Genomic DNA, 17,500 nt, shown 5'->3' on the forward strand with positions numbered 1-17,500 from the left:
TGTGTGTGTGTGTGTGTGTGTGTGTGCTGGCGTATAGTGTGTGTGTGCGCTATAGGTGAATAGAAATGCACAGTGTTAGCAGCACAGCTGTGTGTGTGTGTGTGTGTGTGTTTGCGTGTGCGCGTGCACATTATTACCAGTGTGCATTATTGGTTAATAGAAATGCACGGCGTTAGCAGCACAGCTGTGTGTGTGTGTGTGTGTGTGTGTGTGTGTGTGTGTGTGTGTGTGTGTGTGTGTGTCTGTGTCTGTGTCTGTGTCTGTGTCTGTGTCTGTGTCTGTGTCTGTGTCTGTGTGTGGGCGTGCGCGTGCACGCTTGTCAGTGTGCGTTATTGGTCAATAGAAATGCACAGCGTTAGCAGCACAGCTGTGTGTGTGTCTGTGTGTGTGTGTGTGTCTGTGTGAACATTACTCTCAGTGTGCGTTAGTGGTTAATAGAAATGCATAGCGTTAGCAGCACAGCTGTGTGTGTGTCTGTGTGTGTGTGTGTGTGTCTGTGTGTGTGTCTGTGTGAACATTACTCTCAGTGTGCGTTAGTGGTTAATAGAAATGCATAGCGTTAGCAGCACAGCTGTGGTTGTGTGTGTCCATGTGTGTGCGTCTGTGTCTGTGTCTGTCTCTCTCTGTGTGTGTGTGTGTGTGTGTGTGTGTGTGTGTGTGTGTGTGTGTGTGTGTGTGTGTGTGTGTGTGTGTGTGTCTGTGTGTCTGTGTGTGTGTGTGTGTGTGTGTGTGTGTGTGTGTGTGTGTGTGTGTGTGTGTGTGTGTGTGTGTGTGAGAGAGTGTCTGTGAGTGTGTGTGTGTGTTTGAGTGTCTATGAGTGTGTGTGAGCGTGTTTGTGTGAAAGAGAGAGTGCAAGAGAGAACGAGAGAGTGAGCATATGAGCATTATAGTCAGTGTATGTTACTGGTTAGCAGAAATGTACGGTACTGGCAGTATAGCTCTGTGTGTGTGTGTGTGTGAGTGTGTGTGTACGCTTGTGTGCATACACGTTTGTGTGCACTGTACACATGCACACATGTTTATGTGTAGATGTTAAATAGGGCTGAGGCATTTTACAGTAAAGGGGTGCACTATTTACGTGACACAACAAAAAGGTGTCAAGGTTAATGTGTATTGTATACGCAAACAAACGACCAGCGGGCTCTGTCTTTGGAGGGGACACAGTGTCTGGCCTTTATTAGTTAAACGCAGGAACAGAAAGGGAAAAGCCACAAGAACAACACTGTAAAGCGCTGGCCACAAACCAGCCGCCACATTCTTTGAGGCTTAAAGTAACGGTCCAATTTAGTCCATTTTTTTTTTCATCTAAAAATAGTCATCTTACTCACTGCAACTTATTTTCTCAACCCCAATAAGCATTAACGAGGTAGTTTATTACGTGGCCTTTACATTCGCCGTGTTTGATCATGTGTTTTCTATTTTTAAGTCATCGCACTGACACAAAGTATAGAGAATTCAGCAGAACAACATTGCCACAACAGCGGCTTATGCTGTTTTGACACAGACAGACAGACAGCCAGAGAGATAACCAGCCAGCCAGACAGACAGACAGACAGACAGACAGACAGGCAGACAGGCAGACAGGCAGACAGGCAGACAGGCAGACAGGCAGACAGGCAGACAGGCAGACAGACAGACAGACAGATAGACAGAGACATACAGCTAACAGAAACGAGACATACAGTATCCTTTGAAGAAAAGGGAAGAGAAGAGAGGAAGCTAGCGTTTCTCATGTTGGAAGAAAGTTTTGCATACTTGTCACAGACAATGACCCAAAGCAAACTTCTCAAGATCTTCTAACCCGCGATGACTCACTGGCCAAGGCTTCAGAAATAACTCCACATTTGTTTGTGAAGAGATGTCTGTTAAACTTATTCTGGATCCGCGAGTGAGGGAAAAATGGCCATTTTGTCATCCAAACTAGGCTTCCCTTTTTCCCTTTTCTGTCCCGTTTCTCTGTCTCCTTTTCCATTCATTTAATCTCTTTTCAAGGCCACAGGGGGAAGACAAAAAGCCATACTTGCTATTTGAGGATTCCTTGGCAGGGCAGTTGGATTTCGTCTGCCAAAAGGGTTTCTTCTTACTGTGCAATGAAAACACAGGTTTCTAAAAAAAGACCTGCAGGAAACGAGCTATTTTATTTGGTGTGTGTGTGTGTGTGTGTGTGTGTGTGTGTGTGTGTGTGTGTGTGTGTGTGTGTGTGTGTGTGTGTGTGTGTGTGTGTGTGTGTGTGTGTGTGTGTGTGTGTGTGTGTGTGTGTGTGTGTGTGTGTGTGTGTGTGTGTGTGTGTGTGTGCGTGCGTGTGTGTGTGTGTCCACACAATGTTTGTGTTGTGCTTTTGTGAAGTTGCCCGGTTGACTTTGTAGTGAATGTCTGTGTTTTTTTTCTGGTTTCCAGCCTCTCTTTGATGTCAGTGATTGGAGTAGACTTGCTGAGATCAAGAGTTCTGTATTTGGTTTGTACTGAGCTGTGCTATCAAGACACTGTATCAGTGACTGTGTGTGTGTGTGTGTGTGTGTGTGTGTGTGTGTGTGTGTGTGTGTGTGTGTGTGTGTGTGTGTGTGTGTGTGTGTGTGTGTGTGTGTGTGTGTGTGTGTGTGTGTGTGAGTGTGAGTGTGTGTGTGTGTGAGTGTGTGTGCATACACATGTGTGTTTATGTATGAGTGAGTCACTATATGAGTGAGAGAGTGTCTAGTGTATTTGACCTTTCGAAATCATCAGCATATAGGCTTGGACAGGACAGCCCAGAACTCAGTGCCCAGCGCCCAGATGTGATGGCGTGACTCTCACTAGGTTATGGGTGTGCTCTGATGGTCATATCAATGACCTTGGCTCTTTTTGGTGTAGTGGTAAGAGAACACATTTGGTACACCAGATGCAGCTCTCCTTTCATTTCCTTTGCCAGAGCACAGAGCCCAAAGCCTAACCTTAACCCTAACTTAACCCTACCGCTAACCCTAAACACGGAACATATGCTAGCCCAGCTAGCAGTGGGCAGGAGAGCCACTAGGCCCAGAGAGCCTGTGAAGATAGTCCAGAGAGCACACACCAGAGCCCAAAGCTAAGACAAAAGAGCCCAGGGTCTAACCCTAACCCTAGCCCCTTTGTCCCGAACCCGAACCCGAACCCGAACCCAAACCCAAACCCAAACCCAGAGCCAAAGGCCAGACCCCAGAGGCCCCACATGCCTGGTACTAGCTGCTTTATCTTCCTTTACATTGGCGTTTAATGACATTGTATTTTATTTTAGCAATATTTCGAACTCAACATATTAATACTAACACAGACTTAGGTACAGAGAATCACCAAAACCCACCCAGTGCCATGGTAAAAGTTACCACTCGCCTTTCAGTATGCGGTTTAGATGTTGTGTTTTCTTTTAGCAATAGGCCTATTTGTACCTCAGCATAGGCCTACTTCCATTACATTGGCTACATTACATCACCATTTAGTGGATCCTCGCATAAATCCAATATAGAGCCCAGATTGCAGAGCTCACAGCTCACAGCTCACAGCTCAGAGCCCAGGCAGTAAAAGTTGGCACTTGGCTCCAAGGCAGCACAGCGCGGGGCAGGATGTGGGTGTCTGTGACGTCAGCCCCCAGGGAGACCACTGGCACTGCGCTGGCTTCAGCTTTGGCTGCACTGTGCTGTGCGGTGCCGAGCTGTTATGAGATTACCTAATAAGTACTGAAGTGTTCCTCCCTAAAAAATGTGAGCTTTTACATGGTCTGCTGCCACTCATTATGAGACAAGACAGGGCGAGGCGAAAAATGTGTTTGTTTCACGCATGGACATTTCTGATTGCACACCTGCTTAATTCAAAATAGCGAATGAATGTCATGGGCTCAGGTGCCTTTTCTTGGGGCTTAGTTTTTTGTAGTTTAATCAGTAAGATTAAGAGGGTTTTTAAAATCTAAACCTAGCTGTGCGGCAGGCCTATTGGACATGCACGGATGAAATCTAATTTGCCCTGATGTAATTATTGAATTCTCACAACACTAACGTCATTTAAAGGAGTAACCTACTAGACTTTTGGGCCTGAAATTTTCTTTAAACTCCCTTCACAGTTACATGGCATAGTTCAACTATCGTTTATTCTTTTCAGTTTCTGGCAAAAGCAACTATGGCTACCGGCTTAGCATCAATGAAAATGAATCACATTGTTAGCATGCTAACTATTGTACGCTGTTGGAGTGTTACTTTGAATTGGAGTGTTACTTTGAAGACTGCTAGCCTAGGAGGGATGTGAGCTGCGGGTGTCTTGTAAAATCTTGGAGTAGAAGAATTACTCTTTGAAGCCCACTGTGTTTAATTGAGGAAGAGCTACTAGGTGCCTGCATGAAGTTTGTCTGACCCAATCAGAAAATGATTTCCATCTATATGGGTTCACCGTGTTTATAACCATGATGTTGTAAGGAGGGACAAGACGCTGACAGCCAACCACGTGAGCAATTTTTTTTACCGACAGCGGTTTCCAACAATCAGAGGTTGAGTTGTGCGCTGCTAGTGTCGCGCAGCCAGGAGAAAACAAAAATGTAGAACCCATGTATACTAGGTGACATTCCTGGGTGCAGAATGTAAAAACCATGCCACAAATGACTTCACTGAAAACACTGATTTCAATCAACTGATTTGGTTAGATCAAATTTAGTGATAAAAAAACAATGTTCTTATTTGTGATGTTGACAGCTCTGATCATACAACATGATGTTTGTCTGTAAATTAAAATTCTCCTACACACCCTACTCTCTCACGTACTAGAGCTACTGTATGGAGGAATTGACCTCGTCTTATACAGAGGCTGCTGCAGAATGTTATTTCTAAAGAAAGGCATGCCATACTGTAGGACAGTGTTTCCCAACCAGGGGTACGTGTACCACTAGGGGTACGCGAGCACACCTCAGGGGGTACGCAGAAAAATGTAATAATAGCACATACTATATTGAGGAACAAAGCATGAGTGAGGGCAAGGGGGTACTCATCATATGACAAAACGGCTCAGGGGGTACGCAGGACATAAAAGGTTGGGAAACACTGCTGTAGGATATAAACAGCTACGTATGCATGATGTGCATGCCATAATTCTTTATGTCTATGGAGAAGGCCATGGCTGCTTTATGTGGAAATATCTCTGATGCTTGTGTGTCAGCTTTTTTCTCCCCTAACGGTGATGAGGCCCATTTCTCTTTGTTTTCCAGCATACTTGTGGCATCCAAAAAGGGGGCGAGAGTCAGACCAAAGTGGAAAAATGTTTGGAAAAGTTCTTATTTGGCGGTCGTAATTCCAGAAATGTTGAAAGGGGGAAACTAACAGACAAATCTGTTCACTTCATGTTTACAGGACAATGAGCTATTAGCTAATCCAGTTGTGGACATAACAATTGTCACCAAAATTCTCTGGTGACTAAATTGGGACATTTTTGTGTTCGTAATACACATACTTCTCTAGTTTCATCAAACTGAAAACAATATAATGACAAGTCTTGAGTCTGAGTGATATAATTCACAAATATTCTTGAGGTATTTTGTGGTAAGCTACTCTTTCTGGTCTCACAGCTGTGAAACAGCATTCTACTGAGAGATGTTTAACAATCTCTCGTGGAGTGGAAAGCTATGTCCCACTCCCTCTCTCCTGATGACTTTGTAAACCGTTCATTCCTGAGAATTGTTGTCATGTCAGTAGAATGGGTTGCAGGATGCTTGTGGGTTTTTTTAAAGTAATTCCCCATTCCGCCATCATCTTTGATGAGTAGGCACTGTAATGCGCTTAGTCAGTGCAGATAGGAAACTTTCATACGTCATCTTTATCATCACATGGTTTCCCTAATCTCTGACTAGTTTTCCATTTGCCGGATTTTATTCAACAGTTTGCAACAAGGTTTAGACAAGTTAGATGATGCTAAAAACAACAGCAAAATAAATATGTTGTGCGTGTATAGCAGGGGTGGGGAAGTTTTTCATTTGAGAGGCCACTTCGAGGGGCCAAGGGCCGTAAAAGTCCTCCAAGGGCCATACTATGAATTCAAACCAGGATATCCCCCTGCTCTGTAGGCCTTCATTGAACTTAGTTGTATTGCAAATGTAATTCCTAAGATTCGTTTACAAAATATGTCATATTTCATATGAAGACGCTTAACATTCAAATTATATCCGGGGCCGGATAAAAGGTTCCCCACTCCTGTGTATATACAAAAGTAATTCTGTCCTTTGTATTTTTTTCCTATGTAGACGACGCAGGGGGTCCAGGTGAACTGCTTCCGTACCCTGAGTGACCTGGTGTTGGGGTACCAGCACCCCCATAAGGGCCTGGTGACGCCCCTCCTCTACCCCGTGGGACCCGACCTGGAGCAGGGGGAGGAGAGCTCAGGTGACCGCACTGAACACACACACACATGCACGCATACTCACACATAGACAATAGTACACATTCAAATTCAATCTTCATCATCATCATCATCATCATCATCATCATCATCATTATTATTATTACTATATTATTATTACTATATTATTATTATTATTATTGTTGTTATTATTATTAAATGCAGGCAAGCACATACACACACACACACATCACACACATAAACCTACACACACACTAACACATATAAATAAACACATACACACAATCCCACACACTGTACATTATGCAGCTGAATATGACACATTTATGCTATTTTGTCCAGCAAGCTTTCAACACTAGCCCTAAAACGCTGCTTATGTATTGTTAAAGTGCCACTGTGACCCATATCTCACACACACACACACACACACACACACAAACACACACACACACACACACACACACACACACACACACACACACACACGCACACGCACACGCACACGCACACGCACACACACACACACCAACCGTATCTCGGGCCATTCGTGAAGTGGGAAAAGGGGGAATTGACAATTGGGGTAGTTTGGTTCTGGGGGGAAGAATAATGCGGACGGACGTCAACAATCAAGCGTGAGTGAAGGCTAACTGGAAACGACAGTAATCAAACATTTCAAACAAGTGATTTAGGGTTAAGTTTAGGGTTAAGGTTAGGGTTAGGGTTAGGGTTAAGGTTAGGGTTAGGTTTAGGGTTAAGGTTAGGGACAATGTTGGAGGAAGGGAGAGATGGCATGAAGCTGACACAACGACAGCGCTCCCCTCCCGGAATGCACGCTGCTCGGGTGGTCTCTCTCTCTCACTCGCCCTCTCTCTCACCCACTCTCGACGACAGCGCGCGTTGCCCAACCACGAAAAACGAGGCTATATCGTAGCGGCACCACGGAGCATACAGTTGATTTTCCGCGAGACTGGGCTACTACTACACACACACACACACACACACACACACACACACACACACACACACACACACACACACACACACACACACACACACACACACCGTGTGATGTTTCTGTCTCCTGTCTCATACTCAAAAAGTCAGAGAATGCACAAACATCAGTAACACAGGTGCTGTACCAAACAGAAGATAACTGAAAGGAAATGATCAAGGTTCGCAACGCTGTTCTGTACACTTTGATGTAGAAAGATTACACTTTTTGAGAGCATAAAACAGTATTGCGAACCCGTTATCATTTCCTGTCCGGTATTCCCAGACGGTGAAGATGAGAGGCCAGTGGCAGCGTGCTGGAGCCCCAGAGGCACATCTCCTCCTCCTGCTGCTCCTCCCCCTCCTGCTCCTGCTCCTGCTCCTGCTCCTGCTCCTGTGGTGGCCTCCTCCGCGCCGCCCTCCGCTGCTCCTCCTCCAGTACCACCTCCTCCCCCGGCCGCTCCCACCCCACAGCAGCTGCTCATCCACAGGCTGCAGGACCTCACCACACCCAGGTACCCTCTGGAACAAATATGGACATGAAAGAAAATGTTTGGTGAAGGTTTTACAGTCAGAACTTTCACAAAGAAAGGGTACCTATGTGTCACTATGTGTAGTTGTTGTTGGTATAACACTTAATGGGGAGTTCAAGAAGGTCGGATGACCGAAACGTTGTATTAAAGTTTGTCAGTGGAATGGACAGTGTGTGGGATTTCTTGACACTTGAATGACAACCCCACTGTGACCTACGCACCTACAGTATGTGATCCTACGCACCTGTCCAAATACAGAGGTGTGCAAAAGCATCATTTTTTTTTAACTGTGTGTGTGTTAACAGTGTGGCGTCGGAGGTGGTATCGCTGCTGGGGGAGTATCTGCATGGGGATCTGGGCCAGGACTTGGAGAGCCTGAAGAGGGGAGGCAGCAGCCTACAGCACCTCCAGAGGACACTCAACACCGTCTGCCACGGCCTCAGCAGGTTACACAATACTCCATTCTATTCTATTCTATTCTATTCTATTCTATTCTATTCTATTCTATTCTATTCTATTCTATTCTACTGTATTTGTGCCTGTGGCAGGCATGCCTTGGCCTAATGACTAGGGTGGTGAGGGTTAAAGGTTCGAATCCTGCCCTTGCCTCTCCCTACACCTCCATCCATGGCTGAAGTGTCCTTGAGCAAGGCACTTAGTAACTGCACATTGCTCCAGAAACTGTTAGTAGGGTTGGAAAGGGGGGTCCACGCGCACCCTCCAGCTTTTTTTACGCCACCTGATTTTTTTTTGTATCTTTAGAGTGTCTACTTCCAGAATCTGCCAGGTGCCGAGCTGAAATAATGTCCCATGGCCTTCATTTTTAACCATTTAATGCACCTGGCAGGAACCCAACAGATTGAAGCAATGACAGAGAATAGGTCATATCTTTTGAAGTTAACTACATACAGAGACAAATTAACACATTTTCCCATACAATATTGACCTGAGGAATGAATTTAACCCTCAAGCGACCGACCTGTTTTTGCGACTAATCTGACCGAGCGGGGTCATTTATGACCCCAAGGAGTTTATATAGAAATAACACTAAATAAATTATTTTTTGGGGTTCATTCAAATTTATTTACATCTTGCACATACTTGTCCCTCATCTAAAGCAAAAAAAATGTGAATTTGAACATTTTATTGTTTTGCTAAAAATTAGTCAAACTTACATACGTATATGCTAAATATGATGTATGCCCTCATTTGCATATGTAAACATCAAAATACAAAAAACATCCAATACATTTTTTTCTTCTCTCATCATCAGTAATCAACTGAGAAAGTTTCATGGTGATATCTATCATTTACATTTTTTAGCCTATTCACTTGTAGTAGTCTTACCATAATAATACAGTATATTTATGCTAATTATGGAAATTGCTCAAAGTGAAACTTTGGGAAACCAAGCTAAATTCTATCCATTAGGCCCATAGATGATATTTCTGCAATAAAACTTTAGGGTACTCAACATTTCTGGGTTCATGAAATCACAAGATCAGAGAATATGGTAATTTACATAGACAAAACCATGTGAAAGCCCATTGGGAAACTCCAAAAGTGAAAGCCCATTGGGAAACTCCAACTCCCATTGTCATTGTTACACAGCACTCCACAGCACACAAGTGAACACTGCACACTGCACACAACGAAATTGCATTTATGCCTCACCCGTGCAAGGGGGCAGCCCTCAGTGGCGCCCCATGGGGAGCAGTGCGGCGGGACGGTACCATGCTCAGGGTACCTCAGTCATGGAGGAGGATGGGGGAGAGCACTGGTTGATTACTCCCCCCACCAACCTGGCGGGTCGGGAGTCGAACCGGCAACCTCTGGGATGCAAGTCTGACGCCCTAACCGCTCACCCATGACTGTCTCATGAATGTCTTAAACATATAACCTTATGCACACTCAAAATTTCTCTGAAACTTTTTCTGGACATTGTAGCTGTGACGAGGTGTCTTCCATATGCATTAGAGCAAAGAAATGATTCAACTGATGCTTCAGCCTTTGTATAGCCATATAATAAGGAAAATTCTAAAAACGCCACTGATGACTTGTTTCCTCCCTCTTTGTTCATCAGGATGACTTCATATATTTCATATTCTCATCATGTGTCTAGGGCCACTGTGCCATTATATCAACAAATATGGAGCAATAACAGAGGAAATGCTACCTGGGTGCCCTCACAATATGCTTCGTTGGCTATCGCCCTATTTATTTATATAATATATTATATTTTAATACTATAAATGTTTATATTATGAATATTTTAGGTTTGCTGACCATGGCCTGCCCCAAGACACAAAATACAAAAACCAGAGTTTGAAAATTACAACAACAATGGACATTATAATGTTGAGTATCTCATGGATCCTCTCAGGGTCATAAATGACCCCAGAGGTGTTTTGATTATAAATCCCATATAGATGGTCCAAATCTCACAAAAATCATTCACAACATGCAGATATGGTGTATGAAAATATGTGCCCGGGGTCATAAATGACCCCAGTCGGTCGCTTTAGGGTTAAGTTGTTGTTTTTGACTTTTGACAACATTTAAACAGCATATTTGCTCAGAAGCAGCAATAAAATGACCCAAAATATGTAGACACTCAACTATCTTTTCATTCTTTTGAGTTTTGTTGTCTTTTTTTCACCACCTGCTCTTCCTTTATCATTTGCTGTGTAAATGTGAGTATTAATTCGGGTATTAAGCTGAAATTATGACCCCGAGTCTCCATTTTTGACCCTTTAATGCGCCTGACTGAAACCCGACAGACTGTATCAATGATACAGAATGGGTCATAACTTTTGAAGTAAAAAAATGTGATGTGGTGAAAAAAAGACAACAAAACTCAAAAGAATGAAAAGATAGTTGAATGTCTACGTATTTTGGGTCATTTTATTGTTTGTCTGTTTCTGGGTAAATATGCTGTTTAAACGTTGTCAAAAGTCAAAAACAACAACTTAAATTCATTCCTCAGGTTGTATGGGAAAATGTGTTAATTTGTCTCTGTATGTAGTTTACTTCAAAAGTTATGACCTATTCTCTGTCATTGTTTCAATCCGTTGGGTTCCTGTCAGGTGCATTAAATGGTTAAAAATGAAGGCCATGGGACATTATTTCAGCTTGGCACCTGGCAGATTCTGGAAGTAGACACTCTAAAGATACAACAAATCAGGTGGCGTAAAAAAAGCTGGGGGGTGCGTGTGGCCCCCCTTTCCAACCCTACTATGTAATCAATACCCTGTAAATAACTGCACGTCACTTTGTATAAAAGGGTCAGCTTTAGGCCCTGATTCTATTCTATTCTATTCTATTCTATTCTATTCTATTCTATTCTAGCCTATTCTGTCTCATCCTGAGCACAGCTTCCCAGCTTGGGACCAGTGTAGTAAATATACTGTATCTGCATAGCACTGGTTGTGGTTTCTGGATAGAAAGTTGTCTAATTATGGCAAAGATGCTGTTACTTACACATGCATTTTTTAAATTGTAAACTAATAGTTTTTTCCCTCAATATAATTGTTTGTTTTGCAGTGAGATTGATCACACCTTGTCCAGTCTGGAGACTTTGGCCAAAGTGTTTGACCATCCCAGCTGCCCTCTGTCCTGCCCTCGACCCCCGGTACTGCTGACCACACATGTTCCACTCATGTAGGCCTACCAGGGCAGTGTGAAGTGCTCTCACACATACATGTGCAAGTGTGCACGCACACGCACACGCACACGCACACGCACACACACACACACACACACACACACACACACACACACACACACACACACACACGCACACGCACACGCACACACACACACACACACACACACACACACACACACACACACACACACACACACACACACACACACACACACACACACTCTGTGTGTTCATCATTTCCCTCCGTCAGCTCACTATGTGTGGGTGCAAGTCAAACTAGTTTCTTCTGTCCTTCCCTGTTGCTTGTGGCCTTGTGATGCAATGCTCAATTTTAATGGTGATCAAAATGTTATTCAATATCTTGTAAAAACACAATTTAAAGGTCATTATCTAATTTGACATCAGGATGTTGAATACGGAAAAGCTCCCCCCAAAGGTTGCTCTGCCTACATTGACAGTGCAGCAATTATTGTTTTGTCCATGGACGCGGGGCAACACAGAGGAAAGAAGCCACAAGTAGTTGGAAAGGATGGGAGGAACTACGAGTAGTTAGACGTTCCCCCTGTGTCTCTCTTTATTACTCACATTTACTGTAAACCTCTTTAGACTCCTTAGTCGTTTCGGGTAGGAGTACTCCTTCTACTGGCCAGTGTGAGAAATTATTTTGCAGTGTGTAATTCGGTTAGTGCTCATTTGATTTCCTATCTGTCTTATGGTCTTATGGTGTATATGGTCTGGTTTTTGTCACACAGAATGCTGGGAAGACGCCGGATATGAATTTAGAGAATCTGCTCTTCCGGATCTCTGCTCTTTGCAACCTGCTCTCTACTCTGGAGAAGAGGGTATGACCACACACACACTCCTCCCTGACAAGCTCTGGTTTTGGCATCTAATGGATTCATTTCAAACATGCAGTCAGTGTAGATGGAAAAACTTTCAAACGTCGTCTGCATTCCTCAAGACTTTAGTTACCTAAACAGTCCATGGTTTCAGCTCTGGACCACACCTTGTGTAGATATCTTTAATCATTTGTCATGAATCACAAGCTGAGAAATATCCAATGACCGGTTATTGTTTTATTTCATGTGTTTTCCATGTTAACAGGTGCTGAAGGCTCTGCAAGATGCGGTGGTCAACCACAATCTAGCAGTGCAGCCTGCCCCTGCTCTGGCCCCTGCTCCCACACCTGCCCCAACCCCTACCCTTACCCCTACTCCTGCCCCCACTCACGCAACTGCCCCTGCCCCTGCCCCTGTTCATACAACTGCTCCAACACCTGTCTCTGCACCTGAGGCTACTCCACCCCCTATGAAGAACCACACCCCTCCCACACCAGTGCACGGATTTCAGGTACTATATTTGCACACAGAGGGTGGATGTCAAACTCTTTCCTCCTTTCCTTGCCTGTTGCTTCTGATGTTTTGCCTTGTTGTTGCCCTGGTTCCATTTCCCCGCTGTCAACCTAGGCCAATCAATTTAGGGGATTTTTTTTCTCATTCAACATCCCTAATTCAAATGAGATAATAACCTTTGAATGGTGATTTTGCAAGATGTTGAATTAACTATTCCCATTCAACATCATGTCGAGCCTTGCATCATGAGGCCACAGGCAACAGGAAATGATGGGATGAACTCATTTGACTGTATGGCTATGGCCACTACACTGCCCTCTACAGGCAAAATGCAGTAAGATTTTTAGTTAGAGACGGTTGATTGGTATAACATAGAAACAGACAGTGCCATATCCCTTGTCTCATTTATTCTCCAAGTCCATATCCATCCAGTTGTTTGGATAGTCAGGTAGAGCAATACGCCAAAGAAACAGGGACCTTCATTGGTGTGCGAAAAGTTGGCTTTTCATTTAACCCATTTGAGCCTGGAGCGACATATGCTGTTCAGGCTCTTGAGATTTGAGTTTGTTTTATTAACAATGTGGGTATGTTAGAGCTGAATGAGCTAATGCAAAATGATGGTCCTTGCTTGTCCATGCAACTTATTTCATGTATTTATGTTCTTCGGAGGCTGAAATATTTAGGTTTCACTGTAATAGGCAAAGGGCACCTTTTCCCAAAAAGGGCTTAGGCTAAAATGGTTTAACACACCACAATAGAAAAATAAGACTCGTGGTCTAATCATTTGTAATAGTCCTTGACACTACCAAGAGATTTGTAAATGTCTTGGGATTTACCAGCTCATAACATTACAACTATTGCAATACAACCACAGTTATAATCAGTGTTGGGAGGTAATGCATTACAAAAGTAATTAATTTTACTGTAATGCATTACTTTTTGCTGTAATGCAGTAATGTAAGGCATTACAGGGCAAAAAGCTGGAATATTTACCTACAAACCCCAACTCCGATGAAGTTGGGTCGTTTGGTAAACAGTGAATAAAATCAAAATGCTATCATTTTCAAAACATTCAATTTATTCATTAGATGGAGAATAGTGAAAAGACAACATATGAAGTGTTAAAACCGAGAAAAAATATTGTTTTGGGGGACATATGTACTCATTTCTAATTTGATAAATCCAACACGTCTCAAAAGAGTTGGGACGGGGATCAGTGAAATTTTGTAAACATCCAAATAAGATAAAACAACAAAGAAGAACATTTCAAAATGAATTGTACTGACGGACAATATAGGTGTCCAGGTATAAGATCATCACAGAGAGGCTGAGTCACTCAGAATTAAAGATGCAAAGGGAATAATTACCATAGTTATTACATACATTTTTGAATTCCCTTTGATTTACCACGATTGAGTGTATATAAGACATATTTTTGTTAATAAAATCATTGTATAGGTTCATGACATCATGGAATATATATTGGCTGTAGTCTCACTCTAGCACTCCAGGAATTAGAGCTATTGAAAATTGACCATATTAAGAATGCTTAATGCATGCAAATGATACAGGGGTGTAACATTCTCCTAAGCACCTGAGCTCACTTTAAATAGACCCAGAAGACATGGGAAACTGTCCTTTGCTTACAGAAGTCAGCAGAAGTTGTAGAAGTCCATTCGTTTTGACAATAATAGAGCATTGCACATCCTGTGCTACAGTGAAAATGGACCATCCAACTTGTGTTAGTGCTAACTTCAAAAGTCAGCCTCCATGATGGCATGCAGGTGCAGTAGTGCATTGGTTAAGATGTTCTCACTCATCTGTAGAGTTAAATACAGTGCTGAATTGTATAAATGGGTTTTAAGCAGCATGAAAAGCCACTCATGCATTATATTTTGAAGGGAGATCTTCGATTACTGCCACATAGTAAGGTCAAATTGCATTCTCTACTATGTTTTAACAGTTTGGCTCCATGATAAGGACCAGCAGGTGATAAAATGGTGGGTTTTTGGTCAAGACCTGTCACACTGTAAGCACTACAGAAAGGAAAACATTGCAAAACATGACAAGGAATACACCCACCATTTAAGCTGGTGAAATCATGTCCAAGATAGGAATTAACACTGTTTTTTATATAAAATCATCTCATCGGTTAATGTATTTAACTGTTAAGTTTTGTCTTTTGTTTTGTTTTTAGTCTTCCTCGACATTTGCTGCCATTTATTGTCCCCGTCCCAACTCTTTTGAGACGTGTTGGATTTATCAAATTAGAAATGAGTACATATGTCCCCCAAAACAATATTTTTTCTCGGTTTTAACACTTAATATGTTGTCTTTTCACTATTCTCCATCTAATGAATGGATTGAATGTTTTGAAAATGATAGCATTTTGATTTTATTCACTGTTTACCAAACGTCCCAACTTCATCGGAGTTGGGGTTTGTACAATGAAAAATAACTGAAGTTACAATGCATTACAATGACCTGTATTTTAGTGTTATTCAGTGTGGTGGGTCAGAAAGAAGCTATTCCTGAGCCTGGTAGTTTTTAGTCTGCATGCTGCCAAAAACACCTCATAGGTTGGAGATGAAAAAGTCATGACGCATGAGCTTGATTTACACTGTAATAAATGGCCAGATCCATATTTAGGCCTACAATTCTTTTGGCGAAAGTAACTTAGTAAGTAATGCAAAAGTAGTGTAATGCCTTACATTTCAAATATAGTAATATTGTAGTGTAAGGGATTATTTTGAAAAGACAGTAACACATAATCAGTAATGCATTACAGTTTTAGAGTAACTTTCCCAACACTGGTTATAATACAATAACATCATATAATGTTATAATATATATTGTTTTTTTTCCCACCATGCCATGCAGGTGAAGCTGGTGCGGTATGGCAGGATGGTGGTGTCTGTGGATCTGGATACAGGAGTGCTGCTCTTCGACAGGAGGTCAGCTTCCATTGGAGTGGAGACAGTCACCCAGGACAGAAGTGAGATATACTGGTACTCTAAGCAGAGTACCTGCGCACAACTTGTGTTCAGGTGCTGGTGATGTGGAGTCAAGGGATTCCGAGGAAAGGACGGATGAATCACCACACACGGGTCTTCTCTCCTGGAAGTTCATTAGGTGAACATCGTGTTTCGCTGTTGCTTCATCAGGTTCCAGCAAAGAAGACCAGTGTGCAGTGATTTATCCCTCTTGAGATATACTAGACTTTATGTGTGGACTTGATGGATGAACTGATGGATGGAAGGCTGGAGGGAGGGATTAGCTTTATTGATCCCAAGATGACAAATGAAAGAACCAATGTATCAGCAAGACATGGACGTGTGTGTTCGTGTGCGTGTGTGTGCGTGTGCGTGCGCGTGCGTGTGCGTGTGCGTGCGTGCGTGCGTGCGTGCGTGCGTGCGTGCGTGCGTGCGTGCGTGCGTGCGTGCGTGCGTGCGTGCGTGCGTGCGTGCGTGCGTGCGTGTGTGTGTGTGTAAATGCAGTTTTGCAGATAATCAAGTTCCAGAGCAGTCCAGCGAAGCTGAGGATGGTGGTGGACAGTCACCACAACACACCACGGGAACTACTGTTTGAGAGCACGAAGGTGAGACACTCACTCACAAGTGACAGGAGTTCAATTAGTATAGGGGGAGGGGGAGAATAGGGGATAGTACAGATGGTTCCATATACAGTAAGTTACACTCTTTTTGGTAACTTAGCCGCAAAGTGATGCAGGAGTTTTTTTCTGATCAGTGAGCTATGGGTCATCTTCAAATTTTAAGTGAAAAAAAGTGCTGGTACTCACCTAAAAAATAAATAGAGAAACACCAGTACTCCGTTGGCCTACTGATATGCACTGGTCCACAGTCTCCAATGGACCTGCCAGATGAGGTGTGCAAAAAACCATACCAATCAATCAAAAGTTATTAATCTTTTTTGGTAAAATCTATGACAATATTAGTAAAAATGTGACATAAATGTAATAATAATTATGATGATACACGTATGTAAAATGTATTTTTTTTACTAGAAGCGAGAAGCCTTCTGTCAGCTGCTTCAGCTGATGAAGACACGGCACTCCAAGCAGACTGAGCCTGACGTTATCTCTGTGTTCGTGGGCACCTGGAACATGGGTAAGGACTTTTGAATGAATGACTGAATTTATTTGACAATTCTTGATTAAAAACATGGAACAGCAAACTGAACCATACATTAAAATAAATAAATAGTCAGGGATGACACAAAAAAGCCATTATTTCCATTGTGGTCCCTAGATGGCACAATGCTCTGTCTGTGGGACGCGTCAACTTTTTACTCTTCCAAACCATATGTGTGTGTGTGTGTATGTGTGCCTGTGTGTGTGTGTGTGTGTGTGTGTGTGTGTGTGTGCGTGTGCGTGTTCACAGGAGGTTCTCCTCCTCCGCGCGGTCTTCAGTCGTGGGTGTCGTGCTGTGGTCTGGGCCGCACCCCTGACGAGTCGGTGGCCCTGCTGCCCCATGACGTGTACGCGGTGGGGACCCAGGAGAACCCCCAGGGGGAGAGGGAGTGGGCCGAGCACGTCAGGGCCTCCCTCAGGGCCGCCACCAGCATCGAATACAGACAGGTGATGATCAGATCAT

At 43.2% G+C, this 17,500-nt stretch overlaps 1 protein-coding gene across 1 annotated transcript in view; it reads left to right on the forward strand.

Moving 5' to 3' along the window:
• Positions 1-17,500, forward strand: part of inppl1b (inositol polyphosphate phosphatase-like 1b) — a 49,252-nt gene that overhangs the window by 9,279 nt on the left and 22,473 nt on the right. Inside the window, exons 3-12 of the mRNA XM_063190536.1 lie at positions 6,230-6,368; positions 7,622-7,850; positions 8,174-8,314; positions 11,412-11,499; positions 12,288-12,377; positions 12,640-12,885; positions 15,768-15,882; positions 16,385-16,485; positions 16,912-17,014; positions 17,288-17,484. Coding sequence (XP_063046606.1) covers positions 6,230-6,368; positions 7,622-7,850; positions 8,174-8,314; positions 11,412-11,499; positions 12,288-12,377; positions 12,640-12,885; positions 15,768-15,882; positions 16,385-16,485; positions 16,912-17,014; positions 17,288-17,484 — 1,449 coding nt within the window. The remainder of the gene's footprint in view (positions 1-6,229; positions 6,369-7,621; positions 7,851-8,173; positions 8,315-11,411; positions 11,500-12,287; positions 12,378-12,639; positions 12,886-15,767; positions 15,883-16,384; positions 16,486-16,911; positions 17,015-17,287; positions 17,485-17,500) is intronic.

Source organism: Engraulis encrasicolus, chromosome 23, assembly GCF_034702125.1.
Source record: "Engraulis encrasicolus isolate BLACKSEA-1 chromosome 23, IST_EnEncr_1.0, whole genome shotgun sequence".
Classification (NCBI taxonomy): domain Eukaryota; kingdom Metazoa; phylum Chordata; class Actinopteri; order Clupeiformes; family Engraulidae; genus Engraulis; species Engraulis encrasicolus.